Source organism: Polyodon spathula, unplaced genomic scaffold (assembly GCF_017654505.1).
Source record: "Polyodon spathula isolate WHYD16114869_AA unplaced genomic scaffold, ASM1765450v1 scaffolds_655, whole genome shotgun sequence".
Taxonomy (NCBI): Eukaryota; Metazoa; Chordata; class Actinopteri; order Acipenseriformes; family Polyodontidae; genus Polyodon; species Polyodon spathula.
In genome coordinates this window covers 1-25,000 of record NW_024472144.1, presented here as the reverse complement: position 1 = coordinate 25,000, position 25,000 = coordinate 1, and the positions used below count along the sequence as shown (strand labels likewise).

The window sequence follows — 25,000 nt, the reverse complement described above, 5'->3', positions numbered from 1 at the left end:
ATGTGTGTGTATGTGTGTATATATATATATATACACACACACACACACACACACACACACACACACACACACACACATATATATATATATATATATATATATGTATAATGAAGCAGTAAGAAGTTGCCTAGTTTATTAAAAGAAGTCTACATTTCTTTGCCGTCCTTTTTATTCAGGTAAAAGCTTCTCTCTCACGATCACTGTGTTCACAAGCCCCCCTCAGGTCGCCACGTATCACAGGGCCATAAAAGTGACAGTGGATGGGCCAAGAGAGCCAAGACGTAAGTGCCAGCATTTACTACACTACCTTTGTAAAACACTGACAGGTGTGGTGCCTGTGAGAAGTGTATTAAACAGGTACCCTTATAAAAGTTTACCATGTTAATTTTACGTGCTTTTCCCCATTGTAGAGCTGTGGATTTACCATACCGCATTATGATTTGCCATGTTTTTTTTTTTTTATATGCTTTACCATACCTCTCTGGGCTCCACAGTGTACCTTTACCATGCTTTCAGTATGCCCTATAACACTTTGCTATGCTTTTCCTACGGGACACTTTTATAAGTGTAGTTACAGTCCACAGTTCACTAACTTACTGCATCAAAGTGGAGGCGCATTGATCCCCAGGGAGTTTTCTCCATGTTAAAGGAAAAGCATTCCATGAAGGCGAAAAAGCTATTATTTTTTTTCTGCTTGAAAGTTATTGAATATATTCTGTAGCCAGTGTAACTTGTATAATCTTTGTGCGGCTGTATTTCTGGGCTGGATTATGAAAGCACTGTACAACTTTGAAAAATAAGGGAGATAAACTAGTTATAAGGAATCTGTTTGACAAACAGTAAATAAAACTACATACTACTAGAAGTGGGTGTTTGAGACCCCCAGTTATGCCTTTAGCAACATGAAAAATAATGAAATGTTTAACAAGCCTAGAAGATAGTACTACATTGTCAAGTTCAAGACTATAAGCAAACAGTCAAATCAAGAATCAGAATCATTTGTATATAGTTCTGTTTGTTTGTTTGTGTCTAAAAGACTCATTTAAGACTTAAAGATCTGCGATCACTTGTGAGCGATTCTCTTTCTGTCGTTCGGGTCTCAAGTAAACATTACTCTCTGTGCAGAGAGCTGACATCTTGTGCAAACAGGAAGCCATAAGCGTCGACTCACATTTCCTGATTAAATGCAGTGAGTTTGGTGTTTTGTCAGTATTTAACTTACTTGATTTATGAAGACAAGGTTTATTAATCCCAGTACTGTCATTCTGAACACTCTCGTGTTTACAACACCTGACTGACAAAACATTCCTGCAAACACTTTGTAATAAGTGCCTTCCTTTTAAATAACCATGGAAGGCAGCATGAATTAAACATGCTGTTCCCCTGCATATCTGATGAGCCTTAATGTATACCTAGCGATTTCCATGCTAACTCCTGTGAAATCCCGTCCCAAATTCTATAGCTAATGCTAATTCACCCAGACTTAGTGTAAAAAGCTCACTTTATGTATAGTATATTTTATACATTTTTGTTCAAATACAGTTTTTTGGCCTTCTGTTTATTAATGGATTTTATGACAGAATGTTGATGACAGTTAAAAAAAACAAAAAAACAAAAAGTCCTGGAAGGTTTAAAAGATATTCAGAAGACACCAACACATAGGGTTGTAAGTAACATGAGTCAGGATCTCTGTTTCCAAGTGTTGTGTTTGGTTGACCGGTCTGTAAGAGTGGGGGGAGTAACTTTTATGTTGGTTTATTTTCACAAACCATTGTAGAACAAAACTTGGAATAATAGACTACTTATAACGTATAGCACAGCTGATCCCACAATTAAATCCTGACAATTAAATGAGTCATTTATGTGGGAAACATTATTATATATTTGCATATATTGTCAACAGTGTCATATATAACAGGGATGTCATGTTTCTTTCTATTACTGGTAATATTTCAAAATATTATTGATCCAAGCTGTATTTTTCTCAGGCACTGATTTGCATAATCATAAGCATAGTCAGTTTTGGCAATGAAAAGTTTACAGGTAAAGTTGGAAAACCTGACTAACTTGTCCCTGTAGCGAAAAAGAAGTTTAAACAAAAAATTTGTGGTACTGATTTGAAAGCATATTGAAGTAGAACCAAAAGAGAAGTATCCCAAATATAGTGTTCATATTTTACTGTTAAGTGACAATAAAACTGCACGTTGCATGTCCGTAAAAATCAGCAATTTAACTTAAACGAGGGGGCATTTACAACACTGCTCAATAAGAAGAAATGGAAAACCCATCCCATTTATGTACCTGTTTAGTCTTCTAGACACTGCAGCGGAATTTCAGCATTGCTGTGCTGTAGAGGGTTTGTCTTGTGAGACTTGCAGTTCAGTGGAGGTTCGGTCTGTGTAATTCGGGTTACCAGCGGAGCTGGATCCAGGGAATGGAAGCAGGCTTTGTCAGAGAGCTATATACTTTAACTGTGAGTTGTTTTAAAATATGTATTTTATTTTAAAATTTTACTGCTCATTGGAAATCACTTCCAGAACCTAAAACGTTAATGTTGGCATATGATAATGAATGCCCCCTTTTCTTTTCAATATGTATGCAGTGTGTGCTGTATGTTTGTTTAAAGTAAGTGCTGGAGTCCATCTCACCTCCAGCTGTAGCCAGTCAAGGCATTGGCAACCACATTGCAAACACTGCCATAGGAAATGCAAACCAGTTTGGAGAATGCAAGGAAAGGATAAATAATGCGTGCAAGATATTTTCATAGAGAAGCACTAACATAACACACGACGTAGTATATAAAACCACAAAAAGAAAAACTGGAAAGGTGCGACTTCCGTGGCAAAATAACACAGATGTGCGCTCGCAAGAGATCATGCTTCCAGATCTATTCATAGCACAGGGGGAGGGGGTTTGTTATAAACCATCTCTTTCCTTCCCTCTCCACTGATTGATCAATCCAAAGACTTTTAAGAAGTTATAAGCCTTGCAAGCTTGCACAGAAACAATTAGAAAGACGTCCACCGTCCCTTCCATGCTGACACCGACAAATCGTGGCAATTCATTCAACTAAGGGAGTAACTGGCACAGATACCGTGTTATTAATTGTCTTGTTCTCCCAGTCTGTAATAGCCAGTTTGACATCCAATATAAAAATCTGAATCCTTTTTTTTTTTTTTTTTTTTTTTTTTTAACTACAGTGTTCAGGATCATTTTATTCTTTTCTATGCAGTTGCTGGCCATAGAAGTGCTTGGTATGTTTCATTTGCATGTACCAAGCTGGCTGTAGATGTCATGCAAATAACTGGACAAAGAAATTTCAGTTTTTTTTAATGACGCTGCTTGCCTTACCAAAGTAAGCACACACACGCACACACGCACACACGCACACACGCAAACACGCACACACACACACACACACACACACACACATATATATATATATATAACACGTTGAGAAACAAGAGGTTGCATTGCATATTAATAGCAGGGCAACTTCTGGAACACCCGAATTCACACAAACTGTTTTAAAATGTCTGAAAATAAATACAAAATCTGTAACCGAAGGGGATATAATAAAATATTTACAACTACTTAACCTGTTTCAACAATTTGAAACCCAACGATATGACTGGAAAAAAAAAAAAAAAAACCCAGTAAAGGAATACTCTTTCTGCTTCACTTTCCAGTCTCTTCTAAGAAAGGTAATAGAGACGTAGACATTTCACAGGATACTTTATGAAAAATTAAAAATGGAAAAAGTAAAACCTGAGCAGCCAACTTCTTGGTCATGCTTCATTTCTCCAATTAGAAACCGAGCAAATATTGGCATTTGATAAATACAGGAATGCACAAAAGTACAGTGTATCTGATAAGCCCCTGTGGAGACCAGATTCCAAGATGTGCAGATTACAGTGTTATCCAGAATAAACTTTATGCAGCGCTGATACTCTTTGTGTTATTGAGACAGAAACAATAAGAACACGTGACAGATAATGCTTTCAGACTCCTTCGGCAGGATCTGAGTGTTTTCGTTTTTTTTGTTTTTGTTTTAAGTTTCTGCTCCCACTTGCCTCTAGCACACACTTTCAGTTTGGCAACCTGCTTATTTTATTGTTCATCTGTTGGTCTCTGCTGGCCTTTCCAAGCATGCAATTTAAAACTTTATCAAAATTTAAATATACAGGGTTCCAACCCATGCCAGTTCTAAATGCTGCCCACCCCCACCCCCCTGTTTAAAAGTAACTTTAAGGCAGGACCAAACCTGTCACTTTACTTACTTTTAAAGACTGAAGCTCAGATAGATCAAGTTATTCATAAAGTAATTTACAGTTCGTCACTGTTTAGAACACTTGAACACACCCCTCAAACAGCATTTGTGTTCGCTTTCATAAGGCGCCTCTGAAGTCGATGTGCTAGTTATGCTGCTCCTGACATGTTGACAGTGCACACAGTTCCTTGTCCGGCCCCTGCTGTATTGTTCAAGTTTTCTTTCGAACGCAGGCTTCATACCAGACGATCTACCTGGGGAGTCTGTGCCCCGGGCCTAGGTCTATTCAATCCAGACAGCAAGCAGGAGTGCTGGCTGAGCCCCCTTTGTGTCAGCTCAGTTATTCAGGTCGCAGTCCTGAACTAAGCCCTTGTAAAAATACAGCAAATTAGACAGGGGGGGGAAAAAAAGGCAGAAAAACAGAAAGAGCGTTTCAAATCCCAAGGATTACGTGATAGAGCTGTCTCTTTCTCTCTCCTTTCCAGCCCTGTCAGGGCATTAAGGGAATGAATGAGGCAACTTAAACAGAATACAAACATCTTATGGTCTTGATTGAAAATGTTGGAGCGCTAATGTGTTACTTCAGTGGAACAGCTCTGAAAATGAGTACTCGCTCTACAGCTGACTAACAACAACCAGCTATAAGGACTGCAGGCTTTGCTTTGTAGGGCATTGGTAGCCGTAGTCTTATATTTTAAAAGTACGCAAAGTGAAGCACGGTGTGATGCTTGTTTAGGGGAAACAATACTGTGGGTGCTGAAACATTTAGTATTCCTCTTAAAGCTTTAGGAAATAGAAAAATAACCAAGGCCTAGATCAGAAAGCATTACCATGTAGCTTCATCTCTCTCTCTCTCTCTCTCTCTCTCTCTCTCTCTCTCTCTCTCTCTCTCTCTCTCTCTCTCTCTCTCAATCTCTCTCTTTCTAGATAGATAGATAGATAGATATATATATATATATATATATATATATATATATATATATATATATATATATATATATATATATATATATAGATAGATAGATACAAACAGTTTGACTGAGCAACTGAATGAAGATAATGTTTTTGTTTGTATAGATCAGATATTTTATGACAGCGTCCTTTAATGTAACTCAACGCTCCCTTGGGAAATTGGCATAGAAATCGTTTTTTTACAGTAGAACTACCCAGACTGTTGTTTGACAGTGGTGAAGATTAGTAGACCTTTATGTGTACATTACTACATTACCAAGCTTGGATATTTACAGTTTGGGATACTCAAAGCGCTCTTGTTTACAGCTTTGAAAATGCATACAGTAGGCCCATTGTGAAAGATAACCATGTTTTTACATCAACTTTGGATTAATCAGATCAGAATGTTTTTCTTAAAAACAAAAGCATGGTCAATTTCAGCTCTACTTTACTAAACTTTTTCCTGTTTACTCAACAATTGAAGGCACTAAATGCACGCTTTGTATATTTCTGTACTTCCTTATTTACATGGTTTCTGAGAAAAGGAACCTATTAAGCTGTTTGAACGTAATTTAATAAACTCTGCGATCCTGTTTTAGAAAAAATAAATGGTGCATGAGTTGGGATTTTGTTTTTGCTCCTGAGCGGGGCTCTGATAATGAACTCTGGATTTTGCAAGGAGAGAAAAAGCAACAGAGAAAGGGTGCCATTTGGAATGGGTTTTAATTCTGCAGCCATGTAGGGATGTAACTCTGCCAGCATGCTTGGAAGCCTTGTTAGAAAGTGTGTCTGTGGCAGGGGTTGTTTGTACCTGGAAGTTTTGACAAGCAGCTTCAGAAGGAACACTTGTCAAATCCGTTTGGGAGAGGTGCTTAGAAGAAGCTCCAAAAGCCGTCTTTGTAGTTATCTATGATAAAGATCAAATTAGAAGAACCTAGTCCATGTTGTCTCTTATAGATGTACCTCTGAATGCATGATTTACCCAATGATTCAACTTTATTATTGTTTTAAAAAAGACACTTTTGAAAAGCCCTGTGAAAAGCTGTTATTGCAATTGCCTTGGTGGGAGATGGTCTGAAGTGCAGCACTAGTACTACTGTGCAGTAACAACATTAAACATGCCTCCCTCTTTAGAGGCGCCCTATACACGTTGTGTGCTGTAAACCTTGCAAAGCAAACCTGAGCACCTCAAACCGCGTTCCTCTGTGTTACCATAACATTTAGTGTGCAGGTTATTTCTCTAATATAATTTGCCACTTCAGTGAAGCAGGCTGTCTCTGTTTGGAGCCAAGTCAGCTGTCTGGGAGATATAGTACGAGCAATAGTACGTCTTCTGCACTCAAGCCAAGACAACACTGAAAAACAACAATGTTCCCCCCCAGTCTGCCACCCTCCAGAGAAACACGTATGTGCTCCTACACAGTGAGATGACAAAAGGAACAGGAATAGTCTGCAGCTCATTCATGAACAAGTGTTTTACCACACTGTGCTGTTTATTTTCGAACCTTCTGAATAATATACGATGATTACACCTTTCCTCTATGATTTTTAATTGAAAAAAATGAATTGACGTCAGTGCTAGACAAAAAGAAAAAAAAGATATCAAACTTGTTCAGTCAAGTCCTTTTATCGAGATGGGGTTTTTTTGTGTACAATTATTACTATAGCAGACAAGCTAAAAAAAAAAAAAAAAACTTTTGTAGTGTCTTCCAAATCTAGCACCCCTATATAAAATATCACAGACAAAGAAAAATGGTTTTAACCCTTGAAGGACTGGACCCTGGAAGTTTGTAATGGAGTGACATTGTTCTTTTATTTGCAGCAGATAAGAGGAGGGTTACAGAAAGACTATCCTAGGAGAACTAATGCATTATGAATAAATACAAACGGACATACTGAGGACGTACAATTTTAAGTTTTAGTGAAGCGCTGCAGTGTTGAAAGAGCTCATGGATAAAATTGTGCTCAAGAGTTGTAACTACATCTTCCTAGTTCAGTGGCTGCTATACACTCACCTGGACTGCTGATAATGAAAATTAAACTTTGACTGTAAGTAAAAGGTATAGTGTGCTTTTAAAAACTTTTTTGTAAGGGAAAATGTGCCGTTTTTGTAAAAAAAAAAAAAAAATTCAAAGAAGGGGAGTCTTGCATAACGGCAAGTCATCAATCAAAACCAGTCTTGCTTTGGTGAGAAGCTGTCATTGCCACCTACTGAATAAATACACTCTCTGCATGGCTTACTCTGCATTAAGAAGCTACAGAAGAAAGAATCAAACAGGGTGCAGCATACACAGGTGCATTTTATTAGATGACCTGCTTAGCCATTCTTCTGTATAATTAACTACATTAAAAACATTATTCGCATTTCTTTCTTCGCTGTCCAAATGCCCATGAACCCCATTCATTAGATCCTTGTCACTTCTAGAGCTGCTTTGAGGGCATGTGAGATAGCAGACTTCTCCACAGCCATGTTTGAAAGCCAGAGCTCTATAAAGCAGAGTCTGCTGTGAAAGTGAATGTGAGGACGCTTATCCTGGCTTCCAGTGCAAGCTATCTTATAGGAAAGAAAATTACAAAGAAAAAGAAAAGTCTTTCAAAATGTCATCGCCTAGCTTTATTTTTTCTGTAACTACCCAATTAGTCTATAGTGACAGGTGAAGCTAAACTGTCAGATTCATCTCACATAGACACACACGCACACACATGCACACACACGCACACACACACACGTGCGCACACGCACGCACACACATACACACACACACACATGCACTTACACACAGCGGTCAGTAACAGTTCTGTATGAAGTGATAACAGCATGTTAATGGCTGTATTGTGTAACAAAATTTCTGCTTGATTAAAGTTTGCAACAGTCTTGATTTTGTATGCAAACCTTGGAAACTATAGCAGGCAGAGTTAAGCCTGTTTTTGGTTTACTGTAATAGAAATATGGAGATGTAGTCATTCTGGTTGTGAAGAACTGAAGAACATTGTTTCTCCACCATCCTATCTCGTATATTTTAAAGAACAAAATCTATTTAAAATAAAACTTTACAGACATGCCCACATCTGTTTGAACATTACTCACAGCGCCACCAGCTGGCTATATCATGCATGTGATTGTTTTGCACAGCCTTGCTACTATTGCTTTTTGAGATGTCTGTTGAACACTGTATTACACTGTTGTAAAGCCAGACCCCTAGTCTTTTAGTCCTAACTTTTAACCACTAACCCACGTGCCTTCATCTTAGGTACATTAATTGTTCTTCACAGGAAGGGAGGTGTGTTACTCACACATTTTAAAGTTAGGAGGTATTTTTGGTGCAGTCAGCCTCCCTTGTCAGTTTGTGCCTTGCTATATAAACTGTTGCTAAAAACCCACTTCCTGCCCTCTAACGTATGTATAAAAAGTAAACTCATGCATCCTGAAAGCTGCCAACTTATCTTGAGCACAGGCTGCCTTTTCACTGGAGGACATGTGACTGACCTGGATTGCTGTCAGTAGCTGTATAAAACGTGGTTATTAGCCATTAATGTGCAGAAAACAGCATGTTTTTTTTTTTTTTTAATGTCAAACAGGCGAATTAAGCTACAGCGACCACAGGAATCCCCCCCCCCCCCCCCCCCCAAAAAAAAAGCACAAATGAAAAACTGAATTAGCAAAAGCAGGCTAGATGTGAATTGTTTGGGTGTTTGCGTGCATGTCGGAAAGGAAGGGGAACATTCCCAAAATCATTCACTGAAACATTCGCTGCGACTTCACCAAAATGTTTAAAGTAGACAGACAGGAGAGTAAACACTGATGGCTGAACGTGAGGCTTGAGAAAAGGCACTTTAGCATTTTAAGGATGTAATAAATGCATGTAATTACAGTCATAGTGGACAATTGGAAACAGTCCAATACAAAACCATGGCTGAGCTAAACTTAGCCTGTGCTTTATACCAATATCATCAGATCTGCTTGTGTCAACGGCTCCTTGGCCAGTAATAGGATCTAGGTCAAGCCTGGCTGCTATGATCTGGTGTGTCATACCTGTCTTACATTCTGTTACCCTATATGTTATGTTCACTAGCACTGTATTTCTATTGGCTTATTTTTTGACACAAGTTTGTAGGCTACACGATTTACCCCACACGCTTTCATTGTTGTATGCGTACAGTGTGCGCAAACGATTTAAAAATGTTGTTATGGGCTTACCCTACTAGAAGCTGCATTAGCTTCTTTATAAAAGTTTACTGCTGTATCTTTGCAGTTTTACAGTGCTTTCCCATGGTTATAATATGCATTTAACATTGTTTGCCCTGGTTTGTATGTTTATTAGTATGCTTTACCATACCCTGCTATTCTTTACCCATGCTTTAACTTTGCTTTTTCTTTTACCATTGTAGACGTTTAGAAGGGCTGCGATAGTCGTGTGCAGTGTTGCCTACCAAGTCTGTAACGCAATACGCCTTATTCCACTTTCGTAAGCAGTGGAAATAAAAATTGGTACCAGGCAAAGCAATTGCCAACTGTCCAGTGATGTAAAACGGTTGGTGCATTGAGTAGATACAAAGATATGCCTATGGAGAGCCCCCGGTGCCTTCACTTCAAAGGGCAAGTTTAATAGGAAGATCAGGTTCGTTTTTAAACTGTCGCAGGATAAAAGCAGCACTAATACTTTTGTGTTTTGATTACTCAGACATAGATAGTTATGTTGCCGAGCCAGTTTAAACGATGACCAGACGGAAATATTTACAGCTCACAAGCGGAATAAAAGAAACCATGAATTACTGTCAGCCAGTCCTCTGCTGTGGCTGTTAAAGTTGAGCAAGCAGAGGAGAGGGGAGGGGGGGAGGGGGGGAGGGGGAGGAACCAGAGGGAAATCGTTACAAAATATTATGAAAAAAAAAAAAGATTTCTGATTACTGGTGTAATAGGCACTTAAATCTCGAGAATGAACACCAGACTCACATAATGAACATTTCTCCCACTGTTCTGACTTAAGGCAGTCCAAATCCAGTGTAAGTGCAGCGTGTCTCCCCCATTCTGCCAACTGGCTGCTGTCCAGCCTGTTTCCTACTAGAGGGATATGTACTTTCATCCCTTTAGAGGCAGCCAATTCATCACAGACCACCACGGGCTGAAAAACTATATAAATCATCATCTTTTTTTTTTTTTTCGGAATATTATTTTCCTCCAGTTGTTCGGGAAAGCATAAATCTTTTGACAGAACGCACAAGCTTAGAGGCTTCTCAGCAGTTTCCTTTTCTCTTTAAGGTTGCAGGGAAAGACAGTAGCGGCTGTGTCTTAAGGAGCTGTGGAGGGAGTGACTGGCTCCCTTTCCGAATGGCGTAAGCAAGCCAACTTCAAACATTTGAATAATGAGCTATCTGTGGCCGACTTTGTTAGGTGCTAGAAGAGACTGTTCCCTTTCGGGGAAAAAAAAAAAAAAAAAAAATGTGGCTGTTTTTACTGGATCCTGTGGCTTGTGGTTCTGCATTAACTCCAAGAGCACAAGACAAAGAAGCACTTCAAAAAATAATACAAGATCCAATCAAATTTCATCCCAGCTAAAGAGATTGTTATATGTGCTGACAAGTCTGGAAGAGAGCGTAGATTCCAATGAGATTTTCTTTGATTTTTTTTTACTGTCCCTTTACCTTTTTCTGATGTTTGCAATTATTCCAAGAAGTTCCTATTACAATTGCACACGCTGTGTTAAGTTGCTTTGACTGTGTGTTCAGGAGCTGCTGTGCTGTTCTAGTTGTCAGTAGATCAGCCATAGGGTCTTTATAAAAGACAGGTTTCATTTGGTTTTGCTGGCAGCAAACTGCTGTGCACTAAAAAGTGCTGGCAGGTACTAATGTAAAAATAACTTTGATTGATCAAGCCAACTAGAACTGAAGAACAGCTCCTGAATGCCTTGTCAACGCACCTTAGCAGATTAATAATACATTTTTTAAAAAAAGCTACTTGCTCTTTATGTTCAATATAGTCATGGAATCAACAGTTGAATGGCTTTGACCCGGAGAGTAAAAAAATTAATTAAAACAAGCTTGCACAGGAAATGCACCAGTCCTTTGGGCATACCCATGTGTTCTTTTGAACTCAGATGCACTCTTCTGATTTGTAGTTTAAAACACTTTCCAGTTTTTCCATTTTTGACAGCCAGATTAATGAGCCCGAGGTATGAGAAAGCTTCCTTTAGCCTGCCACAGGATCACTTGATCGTTGAGACGTAACAGCAGCGGTGCTGTAGAGACTTTAACCGTGCTTCATTGTTCTGGTCTCCCCGTACAAATTTGCAAAGAAGAGTTTAAGTGTGTGGGTTCTAACTAAAATGAACTGGACAGCGCTGCAGAACAGAATAGAAAAGTTTCTTGACTATGGCTCCTGACTGCAGCTCTTGTAAAGTATCAGTAACCAAAAAATAATCTTGATCAAATCTTGACGAGACGTCTTTATCATGTGTCTTCATGCATTTGGTAGCACTGTATCATTTTTTTCTTTTATTTAGCTAGCAGAACTGGTTTGCTTCAATAATCAGATGAGTGAAAATGCCTAGGGGCTCACATTGCTGACACCGCTGTGCTCTGTCCCATTCATCTCGCTGCTGGATCAGGGACTTTTCTTGAAATCAGGATGTGTTTCTAGTACAATAGTTGCCTTTATAAAACCTTCTCAAATACGTTTGGTACAAATCAAGGGGTTTTCTAAAGGATCTGTACAGCACCAGGATAATCAGGCTATATTAAGTATAGGACGCCTTATCTTAAACACTTGCATAGTCTGTTGTATTTTATTCAAGTCTGTTTGTACGTTGAAAAGCAGTAGGTTATAAAAGCTGAATTTAAACAAACAGGTTTAATTCTACACTGGTTTGCGCTGAGCTGTCATCAGATCCTAAGTCCTCAACACTAACCCGCAGTAACCTTTCTGATTAAGACAATGCCAAGACATTGAAATCCTGCAGGCATGTGCTACTGTCAAAACCTGCCTAGGAATTATTGCTTGAAGAGACAGTTTTTGTTTTTTTTCTCCTAAAAAGCTAACATACCATTAAATGCACAGGCATGCAATGCAAGTACCTAAAAACGAATGTTTTTTTTTTTTTTTTTTTTTTTTTAAATGTGATTCACTTTATCCAGTGTTATCCTAGAAAAAAAATCCCATGCATTTTAACTTGCCCAAACCCCTATTGATCTAAAGCAGGTTTAAATACCTACAGTGTTTAAGTCATTAAAACATGGCTGTTTGTGCAGCAGGGTTCTGAAAACTAACACCCCTTACAATACCTGTCTCTGAAATGTATTGTTGTCTGTAAAAGTTTTAAACATGCCAGGGAGGATCCATTTAGTAGACCCTAGAGTTAATCTTCTAAACATATATACAATAGTCTAGGTAAAAGATTTAAAAAAGAAAAGGGACTAAGGGTCGTCCACATTGAAATTTTCAAACACTTTATACCTTTGCAAGGTTCACTTTGAACACATCCATTTAAATTGGAGAGATTTAAATCAAAGTCCTATAGGTTAATTAAGATGAATGAAACCACTTCAGACAGTTAAAGTAGCAAACATCAAAGGCCTGTAACATCTCAGACTAACCATTCAGGCAGCGGTTGGAAATCCCCAAATCTTCCAGAAATTTTTCTCAGTGGTAAATGTGGAGCTGTAATCGCTCTGCACAGATCTGTGGCTCACAATTAGGCCTGCCCAATGAAAAAAAAGCACCAAAAACAACAACAACAAAAACACAATATATCTCTGCTGTTTCAGAGCTAACACTTTGCACACACACACACACACACACACACACACACACATTTCAGACACGCAGGGAGAAGATACAGTACAGAGTACACATGTATGTCATGAAAGCACAGTGATGTGATGTGATCCTTTAATGATACAGAAGAATTCTCAAAAACACAGCACTCAGATTTCAATTTTTTCCTTGTTTCTTTTTTGGGGGGATTTAATTGTTCATATTGGCAGCGTTTCTGTAACATGTATTGTAAGTCACATACTGTATGAGAAATTAACCAATCACTGCTACTGATTAGTGAAAGTTCTATATTACCCTGTGTATAGATGTCACCCCGGGCATAAAACATCTAATCCAATAATAACGTTAAAGCAACAACAGCACTTGTTTATGTTTAATAGTACAGCTATGGCTAAAAGTTTTGCATCACCCTATGAATTAACTCATCTTGCTTCATAAAGTCGAATGAAACCCGCTGAATAATGTTATGTTAACATATTTAATCACATTGTAGTTTTCCATATACTTTGTAATTTTCCATAGAGTAAAAAAAAAAGAAATGATGTCTCAGTTCTAAAATTCTAGGTGAAACTTTTGGCCACAGCTTTACAGTACAATCTTCGTGTTCTGGGGGTTTACATTGAATTAATACAGCGAATGTAGGGTGTTTCTTATTATGACAGAACTCATTTAGTAGATTGCGTCTCTCGTAACAGTAAGAGGCAGCCTTCACGTGGCACGTTAACTCACCTTGTTGATCTTGTCTCGCAGGCCACCGGCAGAAACTGGAAGAACAGCAGAAGCCCACGCTGTTCTCAGACAGGCTCAGCGAGCTGGAGCGATACCAGAGGACAGCCATGCGAGTCGGACCCAGCAACACCAACCCCAGACCCTCCCTCAACCCTGCGGGCCACTACAGCGCTCAGGCACAGTCCCAGATACAAGGTACATGCTGTTTACTAAGGAATCAGTGCCAGAGCCCAGGGACTGGTTCACCACTGAATGGGCTGTGTTCCCATCTGGAGCACATCACATACACTGTATAGTTACCATCGTTAACTATTATTGTTGTTATCATTATAAAAATAATATTCCAAGTCGCGTAAGTATTGTATGAGGGATCTAAAGGGTAGGAAGATTTTGATTAGTGATTGATTAATTGTTCAGTTCATTAAGAATTATCAATTGTATTAGATATGCTGAATTCACACTTCTCTCTGATTGGGTGGGAAGCAGATGTTCTGTATACTGTAAATACAGCATTGCAGTAGAGTGTCTGAAGATAACGTAAAACCCATGCTTATAACAGACTATCAGCCAGAGTCGATTGGTCTTCCATAGTCGTCACTTTTCTTAGTAAGCATTGTGTGCTGTAAATGTTGCACCCTACTCGTCCTGTGTCACTTACACAGGCTTTTCTTTCACCCAAGCCCAGTCGTCTGTTTTTCTCTGATCATTCACTTATCCGATTCATCTGTGGTTCTCATTTTCCGCTTACGCGTTCATGGAAAAAGGATTTGTCAATACAGCACTAGCCTGGTGATGTAACGCTGGATGAAATGTCCTCAGACCCTTTCAGACAGATTTACTCTGATGAGACGTCTGTAACTCCAGCTAAACACCTCTGTTCCTGCTGACAATAATACACACCTGTGCTCACCTGGGGGGGGGGTAATTACCTACACACCCTCCAAATGAACGTATTTATCACACCTATTTGAAACAGTGTCTCAATGCATTTTGTCAAGTAGCATATTCATAAAAAAAAACACCAAAGCATTTTGGAAAGTAAGCAAAAACAGCCATTTCATACAGCATATAAAAAGCTGAAGCCCCCCCCCCAAAAAAAAAACATTTACATAAAACTCTCGCACTGTATGGCTAAAATGTAATCAGGTATCACAGAATCTTATTTAATTTGAAAGTGTAGTTATATTAAACTCATTAAACCCATCCCATAGGTAAACAGTAGCATCAGCACCAGTACTTTCTTTAAAGCCTAGAGGGAAATAATTATTTCTAAAGTTATGTTTTATTAGGCTGCTGAGGCATTAGTAAAAACACTTATATTATGACAAATACTTATTAACCAGACAAAACACATTCAAAGTTGGTTAGACCATAATACGCCCCTGAAGCAGTCAGGAGGGAGACAGCTTGTGGTTTGTGTGGATTGTACTGTATGAGTTTGGCAAAGGAATTAAGCTCTAGTGGGGGGATAATACAAACCCAAAACCACATACCTGAAATGGGCAATTAAAAAATAATCATTAAAAAATGTGCCTCCTAAACAGGCTTTTTTTTTTAGCCACCTTCTCTGTGTATTTTAGAGGCGGTGTGGTTGATTTGTATTTGATAGGGTCAGAGCTGTTAACCCCTTAGAACCTTGAATTAATTCAGGTGCCCCGTCTTAAAGGGTTCTGTACACACAACTTTATATAAGCATAAAAAGATACCTAAAGAATGGGTTGTATTAAATATATCATCAATACTGAATATTTTATGACAGTTGTCGTTGAATGTTTGTTTATTGTAGTATTTCTTAAAGAAACCAAGAAACAAATTGCATTTTGTATTCATAATTGCAAGTAGAAAGGGCTACATTTTCAAAGCTGCAGTATTTATAACAATTTCAATTCTCAAACAAGTAAGAAACGTTTAAGGACGCTTGCAGGCTGCTATATTAAATGTCTGTGTTGTTTATAGTTTTGTGTTTGCAAAATTAATTGGAAGCTTTTTTCTTTCCTTTCTGAAAAAAAAAAAAATGTGCCAATAACAATTTGGAAATAAAGAGCGGTGAGAATCTAACCCTTAATCCACTTAGTCACCAGTGAGTTTCTTTAATTACAGTTCAGCAATGCCAGCCTGTGTGTGACTGTAGTTATTATATACCTGCCATAGAGGTTCATTGCTCAAACTATTAAATGAGGGAGGGAAAAAACCTAATAAAATGTATGGGAGTTATAACATAACTAATAAATCATGTGACATTCCCTTTACCGTTCAGTTTACAAACTTTGTTAAACAGTGTGTAACGTTGTGTTGTCTTGACACAGAACCTGTTGTGTTCTGATGTTGCAAGCTGTGTCTCAGCATGAACTATCATTACAAAGCGTGCGTTGACAAGATCAGTGTGTGCCCTGACTGCCGGTTTTCATGTCGTTATTTTAAGGCTGTCGCTGCAAGTGAGCTGCCAGGGTATTGAATGAGCCCACGTGCCTGCAGTTAGGAACAGACCAGTCCGGTTGTGTATAAAAACGTTTTGAGTAAAATTGATGATATTTGGGTTTGAACTAGAGGGTTGGTTTCTTCAAATAGAAGTGAAAGTGAATAGGAGTTGATTGACACTGACGACACTGAACACTGTGGTATCTAGCTAGAGAGCTGTAAGAGATCCCGTTTTCCCCTTTTCGGGTTAACAGTTGTATTGTGTTTTCCAGTGGCGCTAAGTAAAACAATGAATGCTAAGTATTGAGGACATTGCGTTTTAGATGTATTTTTGTATATTTACCATGCTTTACTACACTTCGCTTTCCACTGTAGAAAACCTGTATATATTACATCTATCCTGATTATATCACATCCATCTTTGTTTTCAGGAAGTTTGCTATGCCATCTTATCCGCCAGACTGTAATATTTCACCCAGGCCACTCCAAATCAAGCCTGATTGCTGGCTACTGGCATCCGAATTGGAACCTGTGGGTGAACTAAATAACATCTTTACAAAAAGATTTAGTTCTGGAATATACAGTGCACAGAGAGATAAACCTGGGATCAGGCATTTGCTAGAAACAGCTGTTCTCCTGAGTTAAATTTGGGGACATTTGCACATGCCATATAAACAGTGTCACAGTAATGGCATGATTTATAAACACACTTGCAACGCATTTCCTGGAGCCATCAGTGGCGTCTCTGAGGCCTGAATCTTTTTAAGAGTTACTTCTTAAAAGATAAGCAGTATTGTAGCTACACTGCATATTGCATCATTGATCCAAAATAGGCTGTTTAAAATGTACTAGAAGATTTGGCATCGACGACCCAAGATTGTTAAAACAATATGGTTTTCTAGATCCAGCTGACAAGCTTGTTTGAATAACAGATCCTTAAAACAGATTATACAGTTATAATTAGTGTAGTATATGGCAGAAGTCATTTTGTAAAATTTCTCTCTCTCTTTCTCTCTCTCTCTCTCTCTCTCTCTCTCTCTCTCTCTCTCTCTCTCTCTCTCTCTCTGTCTGCATATAGACTCCAGCAACTTCATGAGTTGTGAAGTTGAGAATAGGGCCCATAGCCTTTAACGCTCAGGGGAGGTGTATAAACTGTATTTCATTTGTAGCACCTTGTTCATCCAGCCCTTATTGTCCTCTGCAATGCAGCAAGCCACAGTGCACAGCACTTGCAGGCGTTCTGATTCATTTCAATAGCAATGTCTGCTATTCACAGCCAAAGCCACAGAGTGGTTTGGGGGCCACAACATGCCAGAAAGAGGTGTAGCGAACCAGCCGTTATGCATTCCTGTTTGCTACAGCTTGCAAGTTTCTGCCAAGAAGTATGTGTTTGTGTGGGGCTGCAAGGCTGAAAGAATATGGGCCCAATGCTGCTCTAAATTTCAAATGACAGGACTGTGTTTCTTTATGTACTGAGGTTTTGAAATAAACCTTCCTGGTTTCAGCTTTACTAAATAAGCGTCACTGTATTAGTAAAAGAGGAGCCCTGAGTCACTGTTTTTTATTGCGTATTCAGAAACTCATTCTATTCATGAGAAATATTAGTTATTCTGTTATGTGAGTCCTTACACATAAACACTCAACTATTGTTACTACATGTTACTATTGCCAGTGCACAGCAAACCCAAAGCTACTAAAATATGTTCTCTGTTCTCTTGTCACCTCTCAGTCTATTTTGATGCCGAAAAGATTCTTCGACAATTAAAAGTTTGTCGAGAATTAAAAGTTTATCTTATGCAGATTTTCAAGCTTGTCTTTCACACAGTCACAGGGGCGAAACCGACAATAGATATTTCCAGCTGAAATGCAGATATTGATAAGGCGGTTTCACACCTCTGGGAACCAAGTTCATTTTGAGGCATGAGACACACAAAATGCTAATTATTAAATTATAATGCAACAGAGACTGACAAGCTGCGCGCAGGCTGTATTGCAGCGCCAAAGAAGGTGTGGATGAGAGTCTAGAGCATCATATTTTGTGCACGCTATTGCAGGTTTTAAAATATATATGGTGCAGGAGTTTGGCACAGTGAACATGTTCATTTTGGAAATGAGGTACCAAGCTGAGGTCCGCCCAGCGCTGTTCATAAACTGGTAATCTGTGCTCAGTATTGTCGTTGTCCATTTGCCAGTCAAAATATTTGAAGGAAATGTTTATTTTTTTTCTCGAAATCACACCAGCTGCTGCACCTACTGAATTACCCCATTTATCTGTAAGAAGTTGCCATTGTAAGGGAAGGAGTGGGTTTCCAAGTACCTGAACGCTGACCACAGCTTTCAGCAGAAATGTCACTGCTTTGGGAAAGAGATTTAAAAGTCTGCTGAACGTAGTTGAGATGAAAGGAGTAGGACTTCACTAAGGCCATGGCCCAACAAATGTGTCGCTGACCTCTGAACCCTGATCACTTCCACATTAGGACAAAAATCCAGTTAATCATGTCATGTGAACAACAGAGTTTAGTTGCTGTGTTTGGAAGCTCATTTCATGCACACAGTTTCACAGCGAGTGTTAGACATTAGGAATATTTAGAAATGATATAGGCAAAACCTTTTTTAAATGTACCAGTGATTTATTAAAATAGTTTTATGCCTCCTTATTAAATATGGCTTCAATAGGCCTAGAGTCTATCAGTTTCTTTATACCACACTTCCAGGGCTGTAGAAGATTAGGCCTCACTTTTCAAAAATAAAGAACCACACTCTGCTGTATACATGATACCGTGTGTGTGTGTGTGTGTGTGTATATATATATATATATATATATATATATATATATATATATATATATATATATATATATATATATACATATATATAAACAAGGCTGTTCATCTCTTTTAAGTGAATAACCCTTACTCTTGATGTCAGCTGATGTTGATTTCAGGGTATAATCTCTGTTTTCTTTTGTTCACTGCTACCTATTTGAAATATTTCCTCTAACAACTAAAAAATGTGGTGCCCTAGACAGACTCATACAGTACTCCATTTGCATGTCAGGCTGACAGATGGCTGTGGTGGACTCATTTAATTTTCACCACGAATGGAAGAGGTTTTTGTTCAACAACTTTTGACTGATGATCTGGGCTTTTAGGAAAATAAAATCACACACAGCGCAAGTGAATAAGCATTGTGGCCCTGTAATTGGTTATGTACACATTTCAAACGGAGATATCAATCATATGTTCCTGACAGATTCTTTTTTTTTTTTTTCTGAAGAACCAGACACTGTACTAGCACTGTTTTCCTTAAAAGCACTAATTAAGGCAGTGTAATAGCAGACCTGCTATATGTAGTTTTGTATCTGCCCTTTGGAGAGCGGTTTAATATACGGATTAGGTTCTCTGTTTTTCTCCTTAGCTAGTAATTAATAAATTGTAAGCATAGAGCCGGCCTCCACCCCCATCACACTGAGTGACTGTCTGCACTAACTGTACTGTCTGTATTTAGATTGTAGCAGCACCACTATGTTTTCTATTGACTTTTAAAAAGTAGTAATATGGTACACACGTTTTCAGAGAGCAATAGCATCATTTAGAGTAGTTAACAACTTAGTTGCACTGGTAGGAGCCCTTCAGTTATTGCTTTGTGTCATCTGTCTCTGCATTTGCATCAGTAGTGGCCCTAGAATGTCAATTTGTGTTCCCCTACATGCCTTGGCTCTTACTAGTGTTGTAATATTAAGTTAGAATGGTTGAAGCACTTAGTCCTTAGACTCAAGCCACACAGTTCCTTAAACTATTGCATTCAGTTGATCAACCCAATATTTTAATATTTGCAGCTCTGTGGACTGAACAAACTGACACCCCCAGTTTACCTTTAAAAACATGCAAGGTGGAGGATGATCTAAGATGGTCAGGTAAGCGATCCCATGATAAGGGCCCCATGTGATACTAGGATCATTTGTCTTATTCCTTGCACAGTGTATCATGTAAAGTATGATGATCAAGCAGTTGAAATGGTGAGAGCTTACAGCTAACTTTCTAACTTTTTTTTTTTTTAATGGTTTCGCAACATCTTATGGATGTGAAATCAGATGTTTTTTTGTTTTTTTTTAAATCACGCAGCCTTCTGCTACAAACATGTCCTAGAAGACGTCCAACATTTTAGTGTGGAGGTGTGGTGACGTTCGACTAATTGCAGTTACTTGCAATTCCTGTTTAGTCTTAACTTGTATAATAGATAGAGATTAACTTGCATGGATACTCAAGCTGCAGTGCACTTTACCATGGTAACATGTCACTTACAGTAGCATTGAAAAAATACATCATACCCATTGTGGTGCATTTAAGCATTAATACCCAACACAAAGTACAGTATCCAACCAATTTAATATCCCGGGTACTGCCAGTGTTAATGCTGCCACTAAAAGGGTACGGTTTGGTGTTTATATGCTGCTGTCTTTTTTTTCTGTGTGTTGGGTAATTCCGAAATTATTTTCAGTTTCTGTCAGAATTCCAGCCAGTATAATTATTATTATTGTTATTATCTGTCTCTACTGTTTTCAGCGTTAAAAAGCATACACCCTTTTAAAATGCTTAGATGTCTTTTGGGGAATTGTTTCCAAAGAAATGCCTTAAATAATTTATCTACACTGGCTTTTTTGTTTTTGATGAGTTGTTGCCTTTTGGTTACTGTTCCCGATCAAGTATCAAAGTGCCTTAAAATGGAATCAGAAACTGCATCTCACACTGCAAACTCATGACTCACACCTTGGTATGTTGGGTTCCGTTTAAACATCAGGCTCTCTCGGATTGCTGTTTATTAAATCAATTTATCAGGAATTTGCTTTTGGCCAAACAACTTGATGATGCATCGTCTGGAATAGACGGCAGGAGCATGGGTGTAAGAAAACTTGAGCAATATTGGTTGAGTAATTTGATAAAATGAGGAACAAAAAGTGCATTACATAAGGAGGGGCGTTGTTAGTATGGGATTCCACGTTTAATTGACCTTGCATATTTTAAAACTCCCCACAGAAATTGAGGAAAAAATAGACAAGGCACCATGGCACGACTTATAATGAATGTATTTTCTCCAGAGTGGTTTAAAAAGCAGCAGAAAACAACTAAAAAAGCTAAGTAAAGTTCTTTGAAGTTTACACAACACGGCACATCAAAACTGCTAAAGAGTACAAAGCCGCAAAGAACTCACCTATTTACTATTTGGACAGTGTAATGATTTATTATGAAACAATATCATTCCATCTTCATGATTGAAACTTAGCCTTATATTGCAGCCACTGTATTGCTGTTAGTGAATAGCTGTGCATTACTAGAGCTGAGACCTGTGATTGGTTAGTTATTGCAAGGCTGTACAGTGTGCATTCAGTCAGGGAGCTTATCACTAAGATGGCCTGATTTGATGAGCTTCATAGTGAATTTTAACTAATTAAATTTGTCATTTAGTTTTTGTTCATTTCTTTCTGTTTATTCTTGTCTTAACTTGGGCACCAATGATGTTGCAATCGGAGACCTTACTGGAAAGCAGCCGGCTCGATGCCTCTGGGCATTTTTTGACAGCAAACCGGAGTTTTAAAACCCACATATATTCTTTTACAAAAAAAAAAAAAAACATCCCGTTATCAAAAAATATAAGCATTAATTCCCTGATCGGCCAATGCAACTAATCAGCTGCTTGCTAAAATTGCGGTCTCGGTTAGTTTTTCAAAAGGTCTGTGGTTATGGTTGGAAAGGTTTAAGGAAATGTACCTGCAAAGCCTCACTCTGAGGTTAGTACTATTGTTTCATTTCATTTGCATAAAGGAATTTCCATGTGTAACCCCACCCTTGGCCTTTTGCATTAGGGTTAGAAAAACACCATGTAGGTGAATGCTTCAGATTTGAATGCTGTTACAGTCAATCTGGCTCCTTGTGTGAGCTAACAAATCAGCTTCTGTCATAAGCAAATCATCAGAACCAACAGCGTAGCAGAATAAACAGAGCAGCACCGCAGCTGAAAATAAGCAGTTGCATGAAGTAGAATTAATTAACTTGCAGTTCACCACAGGGCTTCATGGCAAGTCTCTCCAATACTGTGGTACAAACTATGTGGCCCAGCTGCTTGAAGATACACAAGCTAGGCAGATAATTATACACAATAATGTTACTGAAAACAAGATAAAGTTTTAATGGACACACATTTTATTACATGTGTACAACTGAGTCAGTCGGCACTTCTGCGTTGTAAGATTAAGGATTCGATTTTATCATGGATAAGGCACTGTAATGCTAGTAATACACATAATGATGTGCTAATAATGTTGATTAAATTACATACAGTTACTGAATGAATAAGGGGAGTCAGCGTGGTGGAATTCCCAGGAAAATATTCTATTATCAACCAATGAGGAAACACCAGGAGGGGCAAGGGAAGAATGCAACCAATCAAATGCAGGCTATTCTTTTTAAGAAAAGGGTTGATTGCTATAAAAAGGCTAACCTGATAAAAAAAAAAAAAAAAAAAAAAAAAATTGATTCAGCCAAGTTACCATTAGCTAGTGACTTACTATCCCTGCAACCTTAGCATTAAGCAAAAGCAAACATAGCTTTAAGAAGCTCCATCAGGTATAGTGGGTTGATTCACAGTCCCAAATCAAGCCCAGTGTAGCCTTTTAGTTCCCAGTGAGATCAGAATCATACGGTAGACCCTCGTTGCTTGGGTGTAAATATTTTCCGTTCTACTGCAAAGGAACCCCCTGTATGGAAAAATGCAAGGAGTTCAGTGGCAGTTCTTGAAAGTGACTCAAACTTGGGTTGCACGGCGGTGAATGGCTTTTGGTGAAGATTAAATCCACCAAATGTTGTCATCAAAACGGGACAGCTTTGCAGTTTTAACAGTGTGTAAAGAAGTATTATAAGGGCGTCTCCATTGTGTGCTTTTACCTACATCAGAAACCCTATAAAACTTCAACCCCAAAATCTATAAAATAACAATTCTTTTGAAAACTTGCCTTTTTTTCTCTTTTAAGTGGCCTCTATCCTCATCTGTCATAACAGTTTTTCTAATGACAAGGCCCTGGACAAAAACAATAACATAACATTGATTATACGTTAAGAAGCCTGTAGGGTTTTCTTCTTTTTTTTGTCAAGTAAGAGCTTGTTCAGATAAACAGTAGTGCATGAAAGCTGCACATTAACTGTGTCTAATGATTTTTAAAACAATATCGGCCTGTGAGTGTCATTCTCCAGATGGGCCATTCATCACTTTTGACAGCTACTCCTACCAGATTCTGAGAGAACCAGACTTCACCCCTCCTCACTGTGTTAAACGCAATGCTGGGGTACGAGTCCGCTTTCTTCGACAGTTGGGTGGTCTGAACAAAGTTCTCAGCAGTCCTGTGGTCCGGTTCCAATTCAATAAACCACCTGCAATTTTGTCACAGTTCAAACTAGGTGTAGTCATTCTCAAACGAGAGAGAACACGGATTGGAACAGACCCAGACATATATGTTCCTTAAGAGGGTGGGCTAGTTATGGGCGCGCTTCATACACTGGGGATTGCTAAAGATAAATACAACACAAAAATGTTATCAGGAAAAAGTGAATGACCTGATTATTTCCTCACCAGCCTGACCTTCATAGTGTGCGGGTTTGCCTGATGTGTTTATTAACACCAGCTCCCCAGCCTGTGCTGCCCAGCACCCACGCACACCCAGGCCTGGCTCTCGCTGTCTCTAATGTAGAGTCGCTTGCGTGTATGACTGAGTGTATTAACTGCAAGACTTCCTGTTTGGGTTCTTCCTTTATATTTATTGCAAGCGTTACACAACGGCCAAACAAGTTGTCAGTGTTTACACAGTGTGCTTTAGCAAGGCTGACAATGATGCCATTGAAACAGTCCTGTAAAAAAAAAGGGGGTGAGTTTCTCTGCTTGCCGATTTAATTGCATAATTTGAGATAAAGCACTTTTTCTCTTCTCTTTGGCAGTTGTTTTGGAACTTGTAAAAGCATGTACATTTTTTCTTGGAATATACAGCCCTTTCAGCGGTATTTTTAGAAACAGCCCTTAGTGTCCGCAATGCACTGTTAATGTTGACTAAACAAAATTTGCAGCTGTGTCCTATTATATTGAGTTTCAGTGCAACATCTCTGAAATAAATGACTTCATATTGGAGCCAATGGGTTGTGCTCCTGTCACCGTGCCTGCCTCTTTGAAATAACCTAGTTAGTGTGAATTTTGAAACAATTGAGTCATTTTCAAACTGGTCTGCAAATCAGGCTCTCCCAGACCCCATGTGGATAAAAATTGATACGTGTTTGAATCTCTGCGCTCATTTGTTAAGGACTCAGAGAGGGAATCTGTCATGACACTACACTTACACCATGTACCTCTGCTTCCATTGTACCTCACATTTCGCAGCACTAAGTAATGGACAAGCTGAATTTACAATGCTCAATGAACAAAATAATCTGTGCTATTGAGAACTTCAAACTAAGATCCAAGCCAGACAGTGTTACTGACATGCTCTGTTCTGTTTTATTTTGTGTTTTTTTTCAGCCGGGACCACCGACCTCTTTTCCAGCCCCCGGCAGTTCGACCGGCAGTTCCCCTCATTGTCGTCCCTGGCGGACCCCCGTTTCTCGGACCCTCGCATGCACTATCCCGGGGCCTTCACCTACTCGGCGAGCCCCGCCAGCACTGGCATCGGGGGCATCAGCATGACGGGCATGGCGGCCAGTTCCCGCTACCACACCTACCTGCCGCCACCCTACCCCGGGTCCCCCCAGAACCAGAGTGGACCGTTCCAAACCAACTCCTCCCCCTACCACCTGTACTACGGCACAGGATCAGGATCTTACCAA

The 25,000-nt window shown here is 38.9% G+C and overlaps 1 protein-coding gene across 1 annotated transcript; it reads left to right on the top strand.

Annotated features, from left to right (window-relative positions):
• Positions 1-142: 142 nt before the first annotated feature.
• runx3 (RUNX family transcription factor 3) lies at positions 143-24,994 on the top strand (the record flags this gene model as incomplete). The annotated part of the gene is made up of 4 exons (XM_041240670.1): positions 143-281; positions 13,743-13,916; positions 19,978-20,055; positions 24,696-24,994. Coding segments are annotated over 4 exons (690 nt in total), but the record flags the coding sequence as incomplete, so codon positions are not given.
• Positions 24,995-25,000: the final 6 nt, after the last annotated feature.